Source organism: Dipodomys ordii, unplaced genomic scaffold (assembly GCF_000151885.1).
Source record: "Dipodomys ordii isolate 6190 unplaced genomic scaffold, Dord_2.0 Scaffold6, whole genome shotgun sequence".
NCBI lineage: Eukaryota > Metazoa > Chordata > Mammalia > Rodentia > Heteromyidae > Dipodomys > Dipodomys ordii.
The window spans coordinates 12,663,005-12,675,649 of NW_012267222.1; the positions used below are offsets into that span (position 1 = coordinate 12,663,005).

The 12,645-nt window shown below is 53.8% G+C and overlaps 2 protein-coding genes across 3 annotated transcripts in view; both read left to right on the forward strand.

The window, feature by feature from the left end:
- Positions 1 to 9,413, forward strand: part of Paqr7 (progestin and adipoQ receptor family member VII) — an 11,349-nt gene extending 1,936 nt beyond the window's left edge. The window contains exons 1-3 of one of the 2 annotated variants that reach the window (XM_013033299.1): positions 7 to 41; positions 4,621 to 4,718; positions 8,349 to 9,413. In XM_013033299.1, coding sequence (XP_012888753.1) covers positions 8,370 to 9,407 — 1,038 coding nt within the window. In that variant the 5' untranslated portion in view covers positions 7 to 41; positions 4,621 to 4,718; positions 8,349 to 8,369 and the 3' untranslated portion in view covers positions 9,408 to 9,413. Of the gene's footprint in view, positions 1 to 6; positions 42 to 4,620; positions 4,719 to 8,348 lie in introns of those variants that run through there. The other variant, XM_013033307.1, reaches the window with a different exon arrangement.
- Positions 9,414 to 12,262: 2,849 nt separating this feature from the next.
- Aunip (aurora kinase A and ninein interacting protein) overlaps positions 12,263 to 12,645 on the forward strand; it is a 26,925-nt gene continuing 26,542 nt past the window's right edge. Inside the window, exon 1 of the mRNA XM_013034762.1 lies at positions 12,263 to 12,418. Coding sequence (XP_012890216.1) covers positions 12,341 to 12,418 — 78 coding nt within the window. The 5' untranslated portion in view covers positions 12,263 to 12,340. The remainder of the gene's footprint in view (positions 12,419 to 12,645) is intronic.

The window sequence follows — 12,645 nt, forward strand, 5'->3', positions numbered from 1 at the left end:
CGGACGCCGCGCGGGCCGATCGCGCCTCAGCCCCGCCGCAGGTGAGGCTGGCCGGGCCGGGGCTCCGCACGTGCGGGGCCGGGGAGACCTGGGCATCTGGAGGAGAGGGGTGGAGAGGAAGTGGGGCGTCCGAGGAATGCAGGGGAGGAGGTGGATGGAGGGACGCTGAGCAGTCTGTCTGCCTGCCTGCCTTTCTGTCCATCTGCCTGCCTGTCTGTGTCTGTCTGTCTGTCTGTCTGTCTGCCTGCCTGCCTGCCTGCCTGCCTGCCTTTCTGTCCATTTGCCTGCCTGCCTGCCTGCTTGTCTGTCTGTCTGTCTGTCTGTCTGTCTGTCTGTCTGTCTGTCAGTCAGTCTGCCTGCCTGTCTGTCAGTCTGTCTGCCTGTCCATCTGTGGAGGGCCAGGAGGCAGCTCTCGGGGGAGACAGGGATGGTGACAGGCCGGGAGCTGGCTGGGGTGGCAGGTGTGGGGCCCACAGGATGCTGGGGTGCCAGCGCCGAGCACCCCGTCCCTTCCCGGAGGGGAGTCTAGGAGGCTCTGGGAGAAGGGGTGGGGGGTCTGGATTGGGGAGCGGCTTCTGCTTCCCAGGAAAGGCTGCCTGCCCCCGGGATCACCATGAAGGGGGGCGGGGGCTCTGGAGACCCCAGGGATTTCCCTGGGCGACCCTGGTAGACCCTGGGGGGAATTTCAGGTCCAGGCCGCCGGGCATTTGCTGGGTTCGCAGAACCTGGCTGCACCTGGCAAACATGGAACCCCAACCAGGGGCCCTGGTCCACTGGAGATCAGCTGCACCTCCACGAGGGCCACCCGGTCCAGCCTGGCTGCGCGGAGCCACCTTTCCTGTGCCCCAAGCTGGGTGACCCCAGCCAGCCTGTCCACCCTCTCTGGGCTCTGTCTCTTCCTCAGGGTCTGCTCAGAGCCCAGGTGAGAGCTGAGCTCCAGGGAAGTTCCTTGGGAACCACTCTGTACATTCCCATCACATTTCTGGGTCTGGAAGACACCGAGGGGTGGTGACTCTGTTGCTGGGGCACCCAGGGGCCTGCTGGGACTTGTCCAGGCTGCGTCCACCTCTGGGTGCCTGGGGTGTATTGCCATGCTCGAAAGGCAGGAGCACTGGGCCTGGGGAGTCTGACAGAGGATCAGTGTCCCCGTCTGGGGTGATGGGGAGCCTCTGGGCCTGCCAGAGCTGTGGGAGAACTCTGGGAGACAGGCATCCCCTGGAAGCATTCATTGCGCTGCACAATGGGCCTTGACCTGGCCAGCCATGTCATGGTCTGTTTATTTATCTCGTTGAGATGAACTCTAGCTGTGCTGCCCAGACTGGTTTAGAACTCCTGGGCTCAAGTGATCTACCTCCCTCAATCTCCTGAGTAGCAGGGATTGGAGCTATGCATAACAAATATGGGCTTTATTTTTATTTTTTATTTTTGTCGGTTGTGGGGCTTGAACTCTGGGCCTGGGCGCTGTCCCTGCGCTCTTCAGCTCAAGGCTAGCACTCTACCACTTGAGCCACAGCGCCAACTCCGGTTTTCTGGTGGTTAATTGGAGGTAAGAATCTTGCAGACTTTCCTGCCTGGGTTGGCTTCGAACCTCCATCCTCAGATCTCAGCCTCCTGAGTAGCTAGGAGCCACCCACACCCAGCAATGTTAATTCTTTTTAAGACAAGGTCTTGGAACTTTTCTTCTCAGAGTTGGCCTCAAATGACATCATCAGCCTCCTAAATAACTAGAAGCCTAGTTATTTAGCCACCAGTGCCTATTATTATTTAAAATTTAAAATTTTATTTATTTTTGACACTGGCAGTGACTTTCTATGTCCCTGACTGGGAACTACAAAGTTTTTAATCTTCCTATCTGAACTTCCTGGATACTGGAATTATTATTTTTTAACTGGTATAAGAAACATGAACGTTATTCATATTGATGGGGTAGCATAAGATGTTTTTGCTATATTTATACATTGTATAATAGATCATGGCCTTATTATTTTTATCTGAGGTTAGACTTTGTTCTCCCACAAGATAAAATGGTCTTAAAGAGAATTGCTGAATAATCAGAGCCCAGAAAAGCAACAATGAATATTTTGTATGCCAGGAAGGAGGCAGAAGTCTAGCCAATTGATGCTGATAATGAGTTAGCTTTAAACTGCAAGAGGGCAGAGTAATAATGCCCTGATCTCTCACCTTTAGGGATTAATTTGCTGTTAGCTCTCCAGGACAGTTTTAAACTGCTCTGTTCACTACTGAGATGCTAGCGTTCAGCACAGAGTAGGTCTAAAATCAACACTGTTGGAATGGCCCAGAGCTTCAAGGCCCCTGTGAAGTCATTGGTGAATGTACTCTCTCCCTTAAGGGGTGTTTTGTTTTTGTGTTTGTTTTGTTTTGTGCTTATACTGGGGCTTGAACTCAGAGGCTCTCACTTGTGCCTAGCTTTTTCACTTAAGACTAGTATTCTACCACAGCTCCACTTCTGGCTTTTTGCTGGTTAATGGGAGATAAGAATCTCTTATATTTGTTTGCCAGAACTGGCTTTAAACCTTGATCCTCAGGTCTCAGTCTTCTGAGTAGCTGCAATTACAGATGTGAACCACTGGCACCGTGCTTCTCCTTTGACTTTTGGTAGGGCCATCTAGGGGAAGGGTCACCTAGGGACTGAGGGGCTGAGCCAGACCCAGCCCCATGCCAGAGTTCACACTGAGCATCTGGGATTTTGTTTTGCTCTCATCAGAGCCCAGGAGATAGCTGATCTTGCCCTCTGATTATAACCCAGGGAACCAGCTCAGAGAGGTTAAGGAACTTTTTCCAAGTCACTCAGCAAGTTACAAACTTGAAGGACCCAGGGAGAGGATCATGGCTTCTTTTGAAAGAAATCTCAGAGGCAAGTGGTAGGTGCCCACTTTTTGGGCAGTGGGCTTTTCCATTTCTCCAGGGTGGGTACGAGGTGCTTCCCTCCTGTCTGGATCTTCTAGGCCAACTGACATTGTGTGGGAGAGCCCTTCAGGACAGGGAGCCTGTCTGCTGTAGCTGTCTGTTAGGTCATGAGGCCAGGTCTTTTTTTTGGGGGGGGGGTCCGGTCATTGGGCCTGAACTCTGGGCCTGGGCGCTGTCCCTCAGCTCTTCGGTTCAAGGCTAGCTTGCTCTACCGCTTGAGCCACAGCGCCACTTCCGGCTTTTTTCATTTTGCTTATGTGGTGCTGAGGAATCGAACCCAGGGCCTCAGGCATGCATGGCAAGCGCTCTACCACTGAGCCACCTTCCCAGCCCATGAAGCCAGATCTTGATGTGAAGTCTGTGGATGGAGTGACGAGGCCTCTCCCTCTCTGAAGCTCACTGCCCTGAACTGCACAGCCCATTCTTCTGTTTTGCCCCAAGGGAGCTATGACAGCCTTTAGATAGGTGTGTCAAGTGAAGGTGAGGGGAGGTAGGGATGGCAGGCCTGGAAGAGGGAGACAAGGAGGTGACCTTGAGTTTCAGGAGAGGAGCTGGAGCTGGGTGCTGGTGGCTCAGGCCTGTAATCCTAGCTACTCAGGATGTTATAGCCAGCCTGGGCAGGAAAGTGGAGGTGTGGCTGAAGTAGAATGAAGGAGATGTGGGAAAAGGAACTCGTGGCCACACATAGTAGCACATGCCTATAATCCATACTGATGGCACTGAAGGAGAATGATCTTGACTTTGAGGCAAGCCCAGGCTGCATAGTGAGGCCCTGACTCAAAAAACAAAACAATTGCTGGGCACTGGTGGCTCACACCTGTAAACCTGGCTAGCTACTCAGGAGGCTGAGATCTGAGGATCGTAATTTGAAGCCACCTGGGGCAGGAAAGTCCATGAGATTCTTCTCTCCAATCAACCACCAGAAAACCAGAAATGGTGCTGTGGTTCAAGGTGTTAGAGTGCTCGCCTTGAGTGAAAGAGCTCAGGGACAGTGCCCAGGCCAAATTTCAGCCAATTTTCCTGGTCCCTAAATACACCATTAGGGATAAAAGTTTGAGGTGAGTTGGGTACTGGTGGCTCACACCCGTAATCCTAGCTACTCAGGAGGCTGAGATCTGAGGATCTCGGTTCAAAGCCAGCCCAGACAGAAAAGTGAGACTCTTATCCCCAATAAACCACTAGAACATTGGAAGTGGCGCTGTGGCTCAAGCAGTAGAGTGCTTGCCATGAGCTGAAGAGCGCAGGGACAGCACCCAGGCCCAGAGTTAAGCCCCACGACCAACAAAGAAAAGAAAGTTTGAGTGAAATAAACTGTGACACTAACTACCAAGGGGCTGGGCTGACTTTTTAGAAAATGTCAGGGAAATCTCTTAGGCTGGGGATAGTTCCAAAACTACTGCTATTCATATTAATAATGTGAAGGATCATTTATTGTGTCCCTGAAGTGTGCTAAAACTTAGTTGTGGTTTCCTTGATAACTGGCAGCAATCTATCAGGTGGCTAATGTAATTCACGTGAAGGAGCTAAGGATCAGAAAAGGTGAGTCACTAGCCTTATGTCACACAGCTGGTACATTATGGAATCAGGTGTCAAACCTGGTTGTCTGAAGTTTATCTCCCAATAAGCCTTTACAAGAAAGTAGCTTCTCTCTTCTCCCCCCCTCCCCCGCCAATGCTTTTTCCTTCTGATTAGGAGACAGGAATCGGCCAAGTTTGCCTGACATCCATCAGCCAGGCCCTGGATACCCGGTTCCCAGCCATCTTTGCTCTGGACTTGTCCTGTGTCCTCTGGTAAGTCAGAGCTTCCGGCCAGCCCTGGCCTCCTCCACATGTCTTCTGCAGACGTGCCCAGTGAGCTGCTGCTTCCAATGAGGTCTGGTGAGGAGGGGACACAGGTTGGCCTGGATTGTACCTGTGTGGGAGTTGTGCAGGGAGGGGAGAGGGATGGGAGGTTGTCCTTAGTCCCACCCTCTGGTGATATCACATGACCCCTCCAGATTCTGTAAAGCCCTGCCCCTCACCTGTGGAAGTGTCTTCCACAGTGCTTGCCATCTGGTGACTTTTCCCAGTCCCCACCCCCACCCCCAGGCTCCAGAGAAACACCCCCAGGTAGCCTAGTGCAATTTACTAGGCCTGGAAGGGCCTGTGAGGTGCGCTGGGCTGGGCTGGGCTTGGCTGCCTTGAATAGGCAAGGCCCGGCAGCTTGGTGGGCAGACTGCTCAAAATGCCCGCCCCCTTCCCCTTGGCTCAGGGAGGACCCCTGGGCCTCATCCTCGTCTTTCCCTTGGATTCCGGGAGGAAAATAAATTCTGCAAGGAAAAGCATTTATGTGGGTCCAGGGCCTCTGCCTGAGGTCTAAATAGAGCAGCGGGAGCTCTGTCTCAGTATGCTGTCTCTGGGTTCCAGCTTTGGGCCTACTGTGTGGAGGGCATGGGGCCTTGAGTGGGTGCAGTAAGCTGGGGGTTCCCTGGAGCTTGAGTTACCAGAAACATAAGAAGATGGTTTGCCAGAGAGGACCTGGCTGTCTGATTCACACGCATCTTCCAGAGTGGCTCTGTGGGATGCAGGTGGCTAGGGGGTGGAGGTGGTGGTGGAGTTTGTCTGGCAAGGTTTTCAATGGGCTTTGGAGTTAATGAATGAACGTAAACCTAAATTAGGCACCGGGTACCATCACAGTCCATAGAATGAACGATGCTTGTAGAAGCTAGTAAGCACACAGCCTGAGGGTAAAGTGCGCTGCTCCACTCTGCTAGGTGGGTAGGATAGTTAACACCTGGTGCTTCAGTTTCTTTATTTGGTAAATGGGAATCAGGAGCCTCACCAGGCTGACTGGAAGCTTCCATTGATTAGTTCCATGTAAAGTGTTAGCTCTAGCACGGGACAAGTGCTGTGCAAGCCTTTGCTGTCCCGGTGTCACCCCGCCACATCATCAGGTTCCCCAGGGCAAAGGTCAAATCCTTCAGGCAGGTCCTTGATGCATGAATGGAAGACAAACCGTGGCACCCGTGATAGGTCAGAGGCACAGGGACAGGCGGGGGACCCTGCAGGAGCATTGTCCTGGCCTGGGTGGATTTCAAGGCATGGAAAGGAAGTCTGTTCAGGGGCTGTTCAGTCATTGGGGCTAATTGGAAAGTGATGGGAGAGCCGGGCGTACCCGGATGAGGGGCTGGTGAGAGTTAGTGGCCATTGGACAGTGAGAGGAGGGCCCAGGAGGAACTAGGAACATTGGGAATGGGGTTGAAGATGAGGGTTGTTTTTGTAGGTGTGTGTGTGTGTGTGTGTTACTAGTAGTGGGGCTTGAACTTAGGACCTCATGCTCTTGCTTAGCTTTTTTTGGCTCAAGGCTGGCCTACTCTACTACTTGAGCCACACCTCCACTTCCAGGATTGGTTGTAGGCTGGGAAGGGAGGGGAGCTGGGAGGATATTTCTCAGGAAAGGAAAGTAGCTTTTGGGTGAAGCCTTGAAGGAAGGGTGGGGTACGTTGTGAGATTGCTGTTAGATGGTTCTTTCATTCAGCAAACACTGAGTTTTGCTGAACACCAGACGGTCGGTCACAAAGTAACAAGATAAACTACTCCTACTGAGCTCACAGTGACAGCTGTGACGTTCAGAGGGTGTTCCAACCATCAAAGGATGATCAGATTGTAGCTAACTCAAGCACAGAGATGGGGGGTGGGAGAAGGAAAGCACTATAGAAATGGGCTCAGAGACATGAAAAGTGTTAGGAAAATAGAGGAGAAAGGAAAGAAACAAGCTGGACTCAATCTTGCACAGGTGAGGGCTGTTTATTGAGATAGAGTAGCAAGGGACACAGCCTTCCTGTGGGCTTGGAGACTGCGCAAAGAGCTGGGACGGGAGTTGGGTTCTTGTGAGGTCTGAGCAAGGAGACAGAGGTTAATAAAAAAGCCATTAGGTTTAGGGAAGTGGGGGGCTTTTCAGTTGGGCCCACCAAGGAATATTTACAGCCAGGCTCAGGTAGATTACTCCGCCCAAGTCAGGCAGTCTACACATCTCTTTGGTGGCTTGCCTGGTATCTGTTTGCACCTGGGAAAACCGAGGGGGGGAGCAATCCTTCTTATTCCATCTTTGGATACATAGAAAGAATGGACTGAGAAGGGAGCAACATGAGATAGGAGAACAGAGAAGATTCCCATCAAATTGGAGTTTTCCAGGTAGGCCACGCTAGGCGCCCGTGGCTCATGCCTGTAATCCTAGCTCCTCAGGAAGCTGAGATCTGAGAATCTCTGTTCAAAGTCAGCCTGGACAAGAAAGTCTGTGAGACTCTTACTCCAATGAACCACCAGAAAACTGGAAGTGGTGCTATGGCTCAAGGGGTAGAGCACTAGCTCTGAGCTGAAGAACTCAGAGACAGTGCCCAAGTCCAGATTTCAAGCTCCATGACTGACAGAAAGAAAGAAAGAAAGAAAATATCTTAGAGGAGACAACCTATGTAAAGCTACAGATATATGAAGCAGTGGGCAGGGAGAGTTTGGTGAGGCTGTGGCTGGATTTGAAGTGCATTGTGGTTGAGTACCAGGGCTAGGGGAGGCAGAGCCAGCAGAGCGCTTAGCAGTGGGAGTGGTGTGTCTGCTAGTGAAGTCATTGTTGCTCCCAGGGGCTTAGAGGACCTGTCCTCATCTCCTGGATTCAAAGTGACAGGTATATATCTTAGCAGAGAAAACAGCTGGAGCTGCTGTGTGGGGCCTAGGCTGGGAGGCAGTGAGTGAGGCAGGGAGCCTGTTCTAGGTCCTGGGATGTATCAGTCTGCAACGATCTCTTTATTGATATTACTTTTGTTTTCCTTTTTTTTTTTCTGTTGGTTGTGGGGCTTGAACTCAGGGCCTGGGTGCTGTCCCTGAGCTTTTCTGCTCAGGGCTAGTGCTCTACTACTTTGAGCCACAGCTCTACTTCTGGTTTTCTGGTGGTTAATTAGAGCTAAGAGTCTCACAGACTTTACTGCCCAGGCTGGCTTTAAACTGCCGTCCTCATATTTCAGTTTCCTGAGTAGTTAGGATTACAGGTATGAGCCACCAGGGCCTAGCTGTTGTTTTGTTTTTCTCGTGCTGGTACTGGGTCTTGAATTCCGGATCTGGGTGCTGTCTCTTAGATTTTTCTGCTCAAGGCTGGCATTCTACCACCTGAGCCACAGCTCCACTGGAGCTTTTCGGTGGTTCATTGGAGATAAGAATCTTTACAACCATCCAAGCTGGCTTTGAACCCTGTTTGTCAGATCTTAGCCGCCGTGGTAGCTAGGAATAAGTCTTCTTGCTCATATGAGGGGGGAGCTGAGCTCTTCCTGTCCACCACTCTTCCTTCCTCAAACCCGAGGACTGAGATGTTGGGAGGAGGGGGGAAGACCTGGGCTGGAGGGGGCTAGGTTGGGGTAGGTGCACCTGACTTAGTTCTGGTCTCTCTTCCAGCTCCTTCCCCAAGTCTCAGCCATGGCCATGGCGGTAGCCCAGAGGTTCAGCCACCTGCTGTCCAGTCTGTGGCAGGTTGGCCAGGGGCCTGTGCAGCCAGAGCCCGTGTTCACGGTGGGCCGTGCCGAGGTGCCACCCCTCTTCTGGAAGCCCTACATCTACGCGGGGTACCGGCCTCTGCACCAGACCTGGCGCTTCTACTTCCGCACACTCTTCCAGCAGCACAACGAGGCGGTGAACGTGTGGACGCACCTGCTGGCTGCGCTGGCGCTGCTGCTGCGGCTGGCCGTGTTGGTGGGCACGGTGGACTTCCAGGAGGACCCGCACGCCTTGCCACTCTTCATCATCGTCCTGGCTTCCTTCACCTACCTCTCCTTCAGCGCCCTGGCACACCTCCTGCAGGCCAAGTCGGAGTTCTGGCACTACAGTTTCTTCTTCCTGGACTATGTGGGTGTGGCCGTGTACCAGTTTGGCAGCGCCCTGGCACACTTCTACTATGCCATTGAACCTGCCTGGCACGCCCAGGTGCAGGCCATCTTCCTGCCCACAGCTGCCTTCCTCGCCTGGCTTTCCTGTGCTGGCTCCTGCTACAACAAGTATACCCAGAAGCCAGGCGTACTGGGCCGCATGTGCCAGGAGGTGCCCTCGGCGCTGGCCTACGCGCTGGACATCAGTCCCGTGGTGCACCGCATCCTGATGTCCCCTCACCTTGACACGGACGACCCGGCTCTTCTGTACCACAAGTGCCAGGTGGTCTTCTTTCTACTGGCTGCGGCTTTCTTCTCGACCGTCATGCCTGAGCGCTGGTTCCCCGGCAGCTGCCACATGTTTGGGCAAGGCCACCAGGTGTTCCACGTCTTCTTGGTGCTGTGCACACTGGCTCAGCTGGAGGCTGTGTCGCTGGACTATGAGGCCCGGCGGCCCATCTATGAGCCTCTGCACACTCGCTGGCCCCACAACTTCTCCGGCCTCTTCCTACTCACTGTGGCTAGCAGTGTGCTCACTGCCCTCTTTCTCAGCCAGCTGGTGCGCCGCAAACTCCATCGGAAGATCAAGTGAAGGGTGGGTGACAGCTGGGGGTGGGGAGGGAAGGGAGCATGAGAGAGGGGCTAGGGTAGGCAGGGGGCCCTGGCTTAGCTCCAGATGGGGACAAGGCCTGGTCAAGTTGCTTATGTCTGGCCACGGTGACTCACTGCACACACCTCTGTTGGTAAGGTCACACTGGTTTGAGGACTGGCCAGGATCTTTTGGGCCTGCCCAGCTCCCTGACCTGGGAGAGGGAGAGATGAAGGTGTGGACCCTCTTCCATCCCCCGCTCCCCCGGCTGCCCATCCACTGCCTCATACCACAGGGGCTGGTCAGCCTGGGTCAGGATCCTAGGGTGGGGCTTCCAGGTTGTCTAGGTGGGAGGTGAAACTTAGGCCACTATCAGATGGGAGCTGGGAGGCTCCACCACTATGACAGTTCAGGAGAGGCGAGGGAGCAGGGTCAAAGATGTGCCTGGATTGTTGACCCCCACCCTCTATTGTAAGGGAGTCCCATCCTGTGTGCACATCCTCCCGGTCACCACCCAGTGTTCCCCAATTCTCCTAGCTCTGGTCTCTGTCCCACACAGTGGTGTCAACTTCTGCCCCATTTGCCTTGTTCCTGATGGCACCAGTCATCACTCTGTTTCCTGGCCCTCTAAGTCAGTGCATCAGGGCAGGATGACAAGGGCTTTCCCGGAATGAACCATCCAAGGAAGCACCTTGGGAAGAATGCTCAATGCTGCCTGGGGCCTTCGGGGTATTGGGTCAGGAAGGGTGAGTAGGAGTTTGCAGAATAGAAGGGTGTTCCAGGCAGAAAGGAAATCTTGTGCAAAAGCCCAGAGATGCAGGAGTTGTTTTGTGGGGCTGGAGTAGAGGGTGGTCTGAACTCTGAACTCCTGGATTCAATAAAGTGACTGTGATAAAAGCTGCCTTTTTGCCTTTGTCTGCTCCCCACCCCCACCCTCTCTCCTGGTACTAGAGTTTGAACTCAGGGCCTCAAAATTGCTTAGCTTATTTGTTTAACTGGTACTCTACCCACTCAAAACAAAACAGACGAGCCACACCTCTAGCCCAGCAAGATGTTTTGTTGGTTATTTTGGAGATAAGAATCTTATGGGGCTAAGAATGTGGCTTGGTAGGTAGGTAGAGTGCTTGCCTAGCATGCACCAAGCTGTGGGTTTGATTCCTTAGTACCACACAGTGCCCAGGCCCTGAGTTCAAGCCCCAGGACTCAAACCAAAAAATATTTAGGGTTGGAGATGTGGCTCAAATGGTAGAGCATTTGACAAGCACAAGCCTAAGGTCTGCTCCTGGATGGCAAGCAAAGTCTCCGCCCAATACCTGTGTTACCTAGGCAACTGGCACACCTGGAAGAGGTCACCTCTGGATTCGAGGTGGCCACACCTTCCCCCCCCCCTCCCCACCCTAGATAATGCCTAGCCCAGGGTCAGCCGCTCTCTTTCCCAAGTCTTTTCCCAGCTGTGTGGAGTGCCAACATGGCCTGGTGCCAGCTGGAATAATGAATAAACCTACCCCTTACCTGAATACCACGTGCGTGGTGTGTTCTTACTCAGCCGCCTCTCTTTAAAACCTTAACAAGTACCAATAAATAAATCCTCCCCACCCCCCATTTCTTTTTCTTTTTTATTGTCAATTGTAGGGTTTTAACTCGGTGCCCTGACTCTGTCCCTCAACTTTTTCACTCAAGGCGAGCACAGTGCCACTTCTGGTGTTCTGGTGGTTAATTGAACACTGATCCTCATATCTCAGCCTCCTGAGTAGTTAGGATTACAGGCATGAGCCACCAACATATGGCTTTTCATTCTTCCCTTCCTTCCTTTCTTTCTTTTTCTTTATCTCTATCTCTCTCTCTTTTTTTCCAGTCCTGGGACTTAAGCTCATGGCATAGCCACTGTCCCTGAGTCTCTCTGTGCTTAAGGCTGGCACTCTACCACTTGAGCCACAACACCACTTCCGGCCTTTTCTGTGTATGTGGTACTGAGGAATGGAACCCAGGGCTTTGTGCATGCTAGGCAAGCACACTACCACTAAGCCACATTCCCAGCCTTTTTCTTTTAATATTCTTTAAAAACAAAAACTCCAACCTCTAAGTGAATAGTATTTCTCCACATCCTATTCTACGATGTGTCTCAGTGGGACACCAGCATTTTGTATCTGAAGTGCCTTCAAAATTTGTAGAAGCTTCACAAATGTTACCTCATTTGATCCTCTAAAATCCAAGGTTACATAATAATTGCTGGGAGGTTTTTGTTTCCGTGCTGGGGGTGGAGCCCAGAGCCTGGCGCGTGCGGAAGACGGGTTTGTGAATCCGATTTTTTTTTCTTTTTTGTGGTCGTGGGTCTCGAACTCGGGGCCTGGGCGCTGTCCCTGCGCTCTCCAGCGCAAGGCGAGCGCCACCTCCGGCTTTCCGGCGGTTCATTGGGGATCAGAGTCTCCCGGACTCTGCTGCCCGGGCCGGCTTTGATCTCAGCCTCCGGAGCAGCTGGGCCACTCACTCAGCCGTGAGCCCCGGCGCCCGGCTCGGATCCGAGGTTTGATTTCCTGTCACTACTCCCGGGAGTGTGGGGCACCCGGCTCTGGAAGGAGGCATCCCTGGCCCTGGTCCACTGTCTCCCAGGGGGATGGTGGCGAGGAATCACTGAGGGCAGAGCAAAGCCCTGGGCAACTCAGCGTCCGGGAGAACCATTCACCAAGCAGGGCGTCCAGAACCCCTCCGAGAGCCGCTCCACCCCGGAGACGCCAACGGCGCGTGCGCGAAGGGCTCGCCGCCGGCGGCTCCGACGCAGGGGGCAGGGCCTTGCCAGAGGCGGCGCTTACGTCACGACGCCAGCGACGTGCTCCCACCTCCCGCGTTGGCGCCAAATCCAAACTCTGCCGGCTCCGGCTCTGGCGGTTCTTGTGGCGTCCGCAGCCCGTGGGCCGCAGCCGGTCTCCTCAGCCGCCATGAGGCGGAGAGGCCCGGAGGAAGAGGCCTGCGGCGTGTGGCTGGACGCGGCGGCGCTGAAGAGGCGGAAAGCGCCGGTGAGCGGGACGGCGTCGAGGGGCTGGAGGAGGGAGGAGTTTGGGGGGCACCTGGGGGTGACGGAAGTAGATGTCTGTAACAGTTTTGGGGCGCACGGGCGACGGGGGCGGCTGCGTGGGGGTCGGGGAGGCTGGAGCAAGCCGCGGCGAACGCAGCCCCGCCGGGGGAGGGCCGTGCTACGTACAAGTGGGGCTCCTCCCCCCACCCCCCCTCCTCCCCTCCCCCC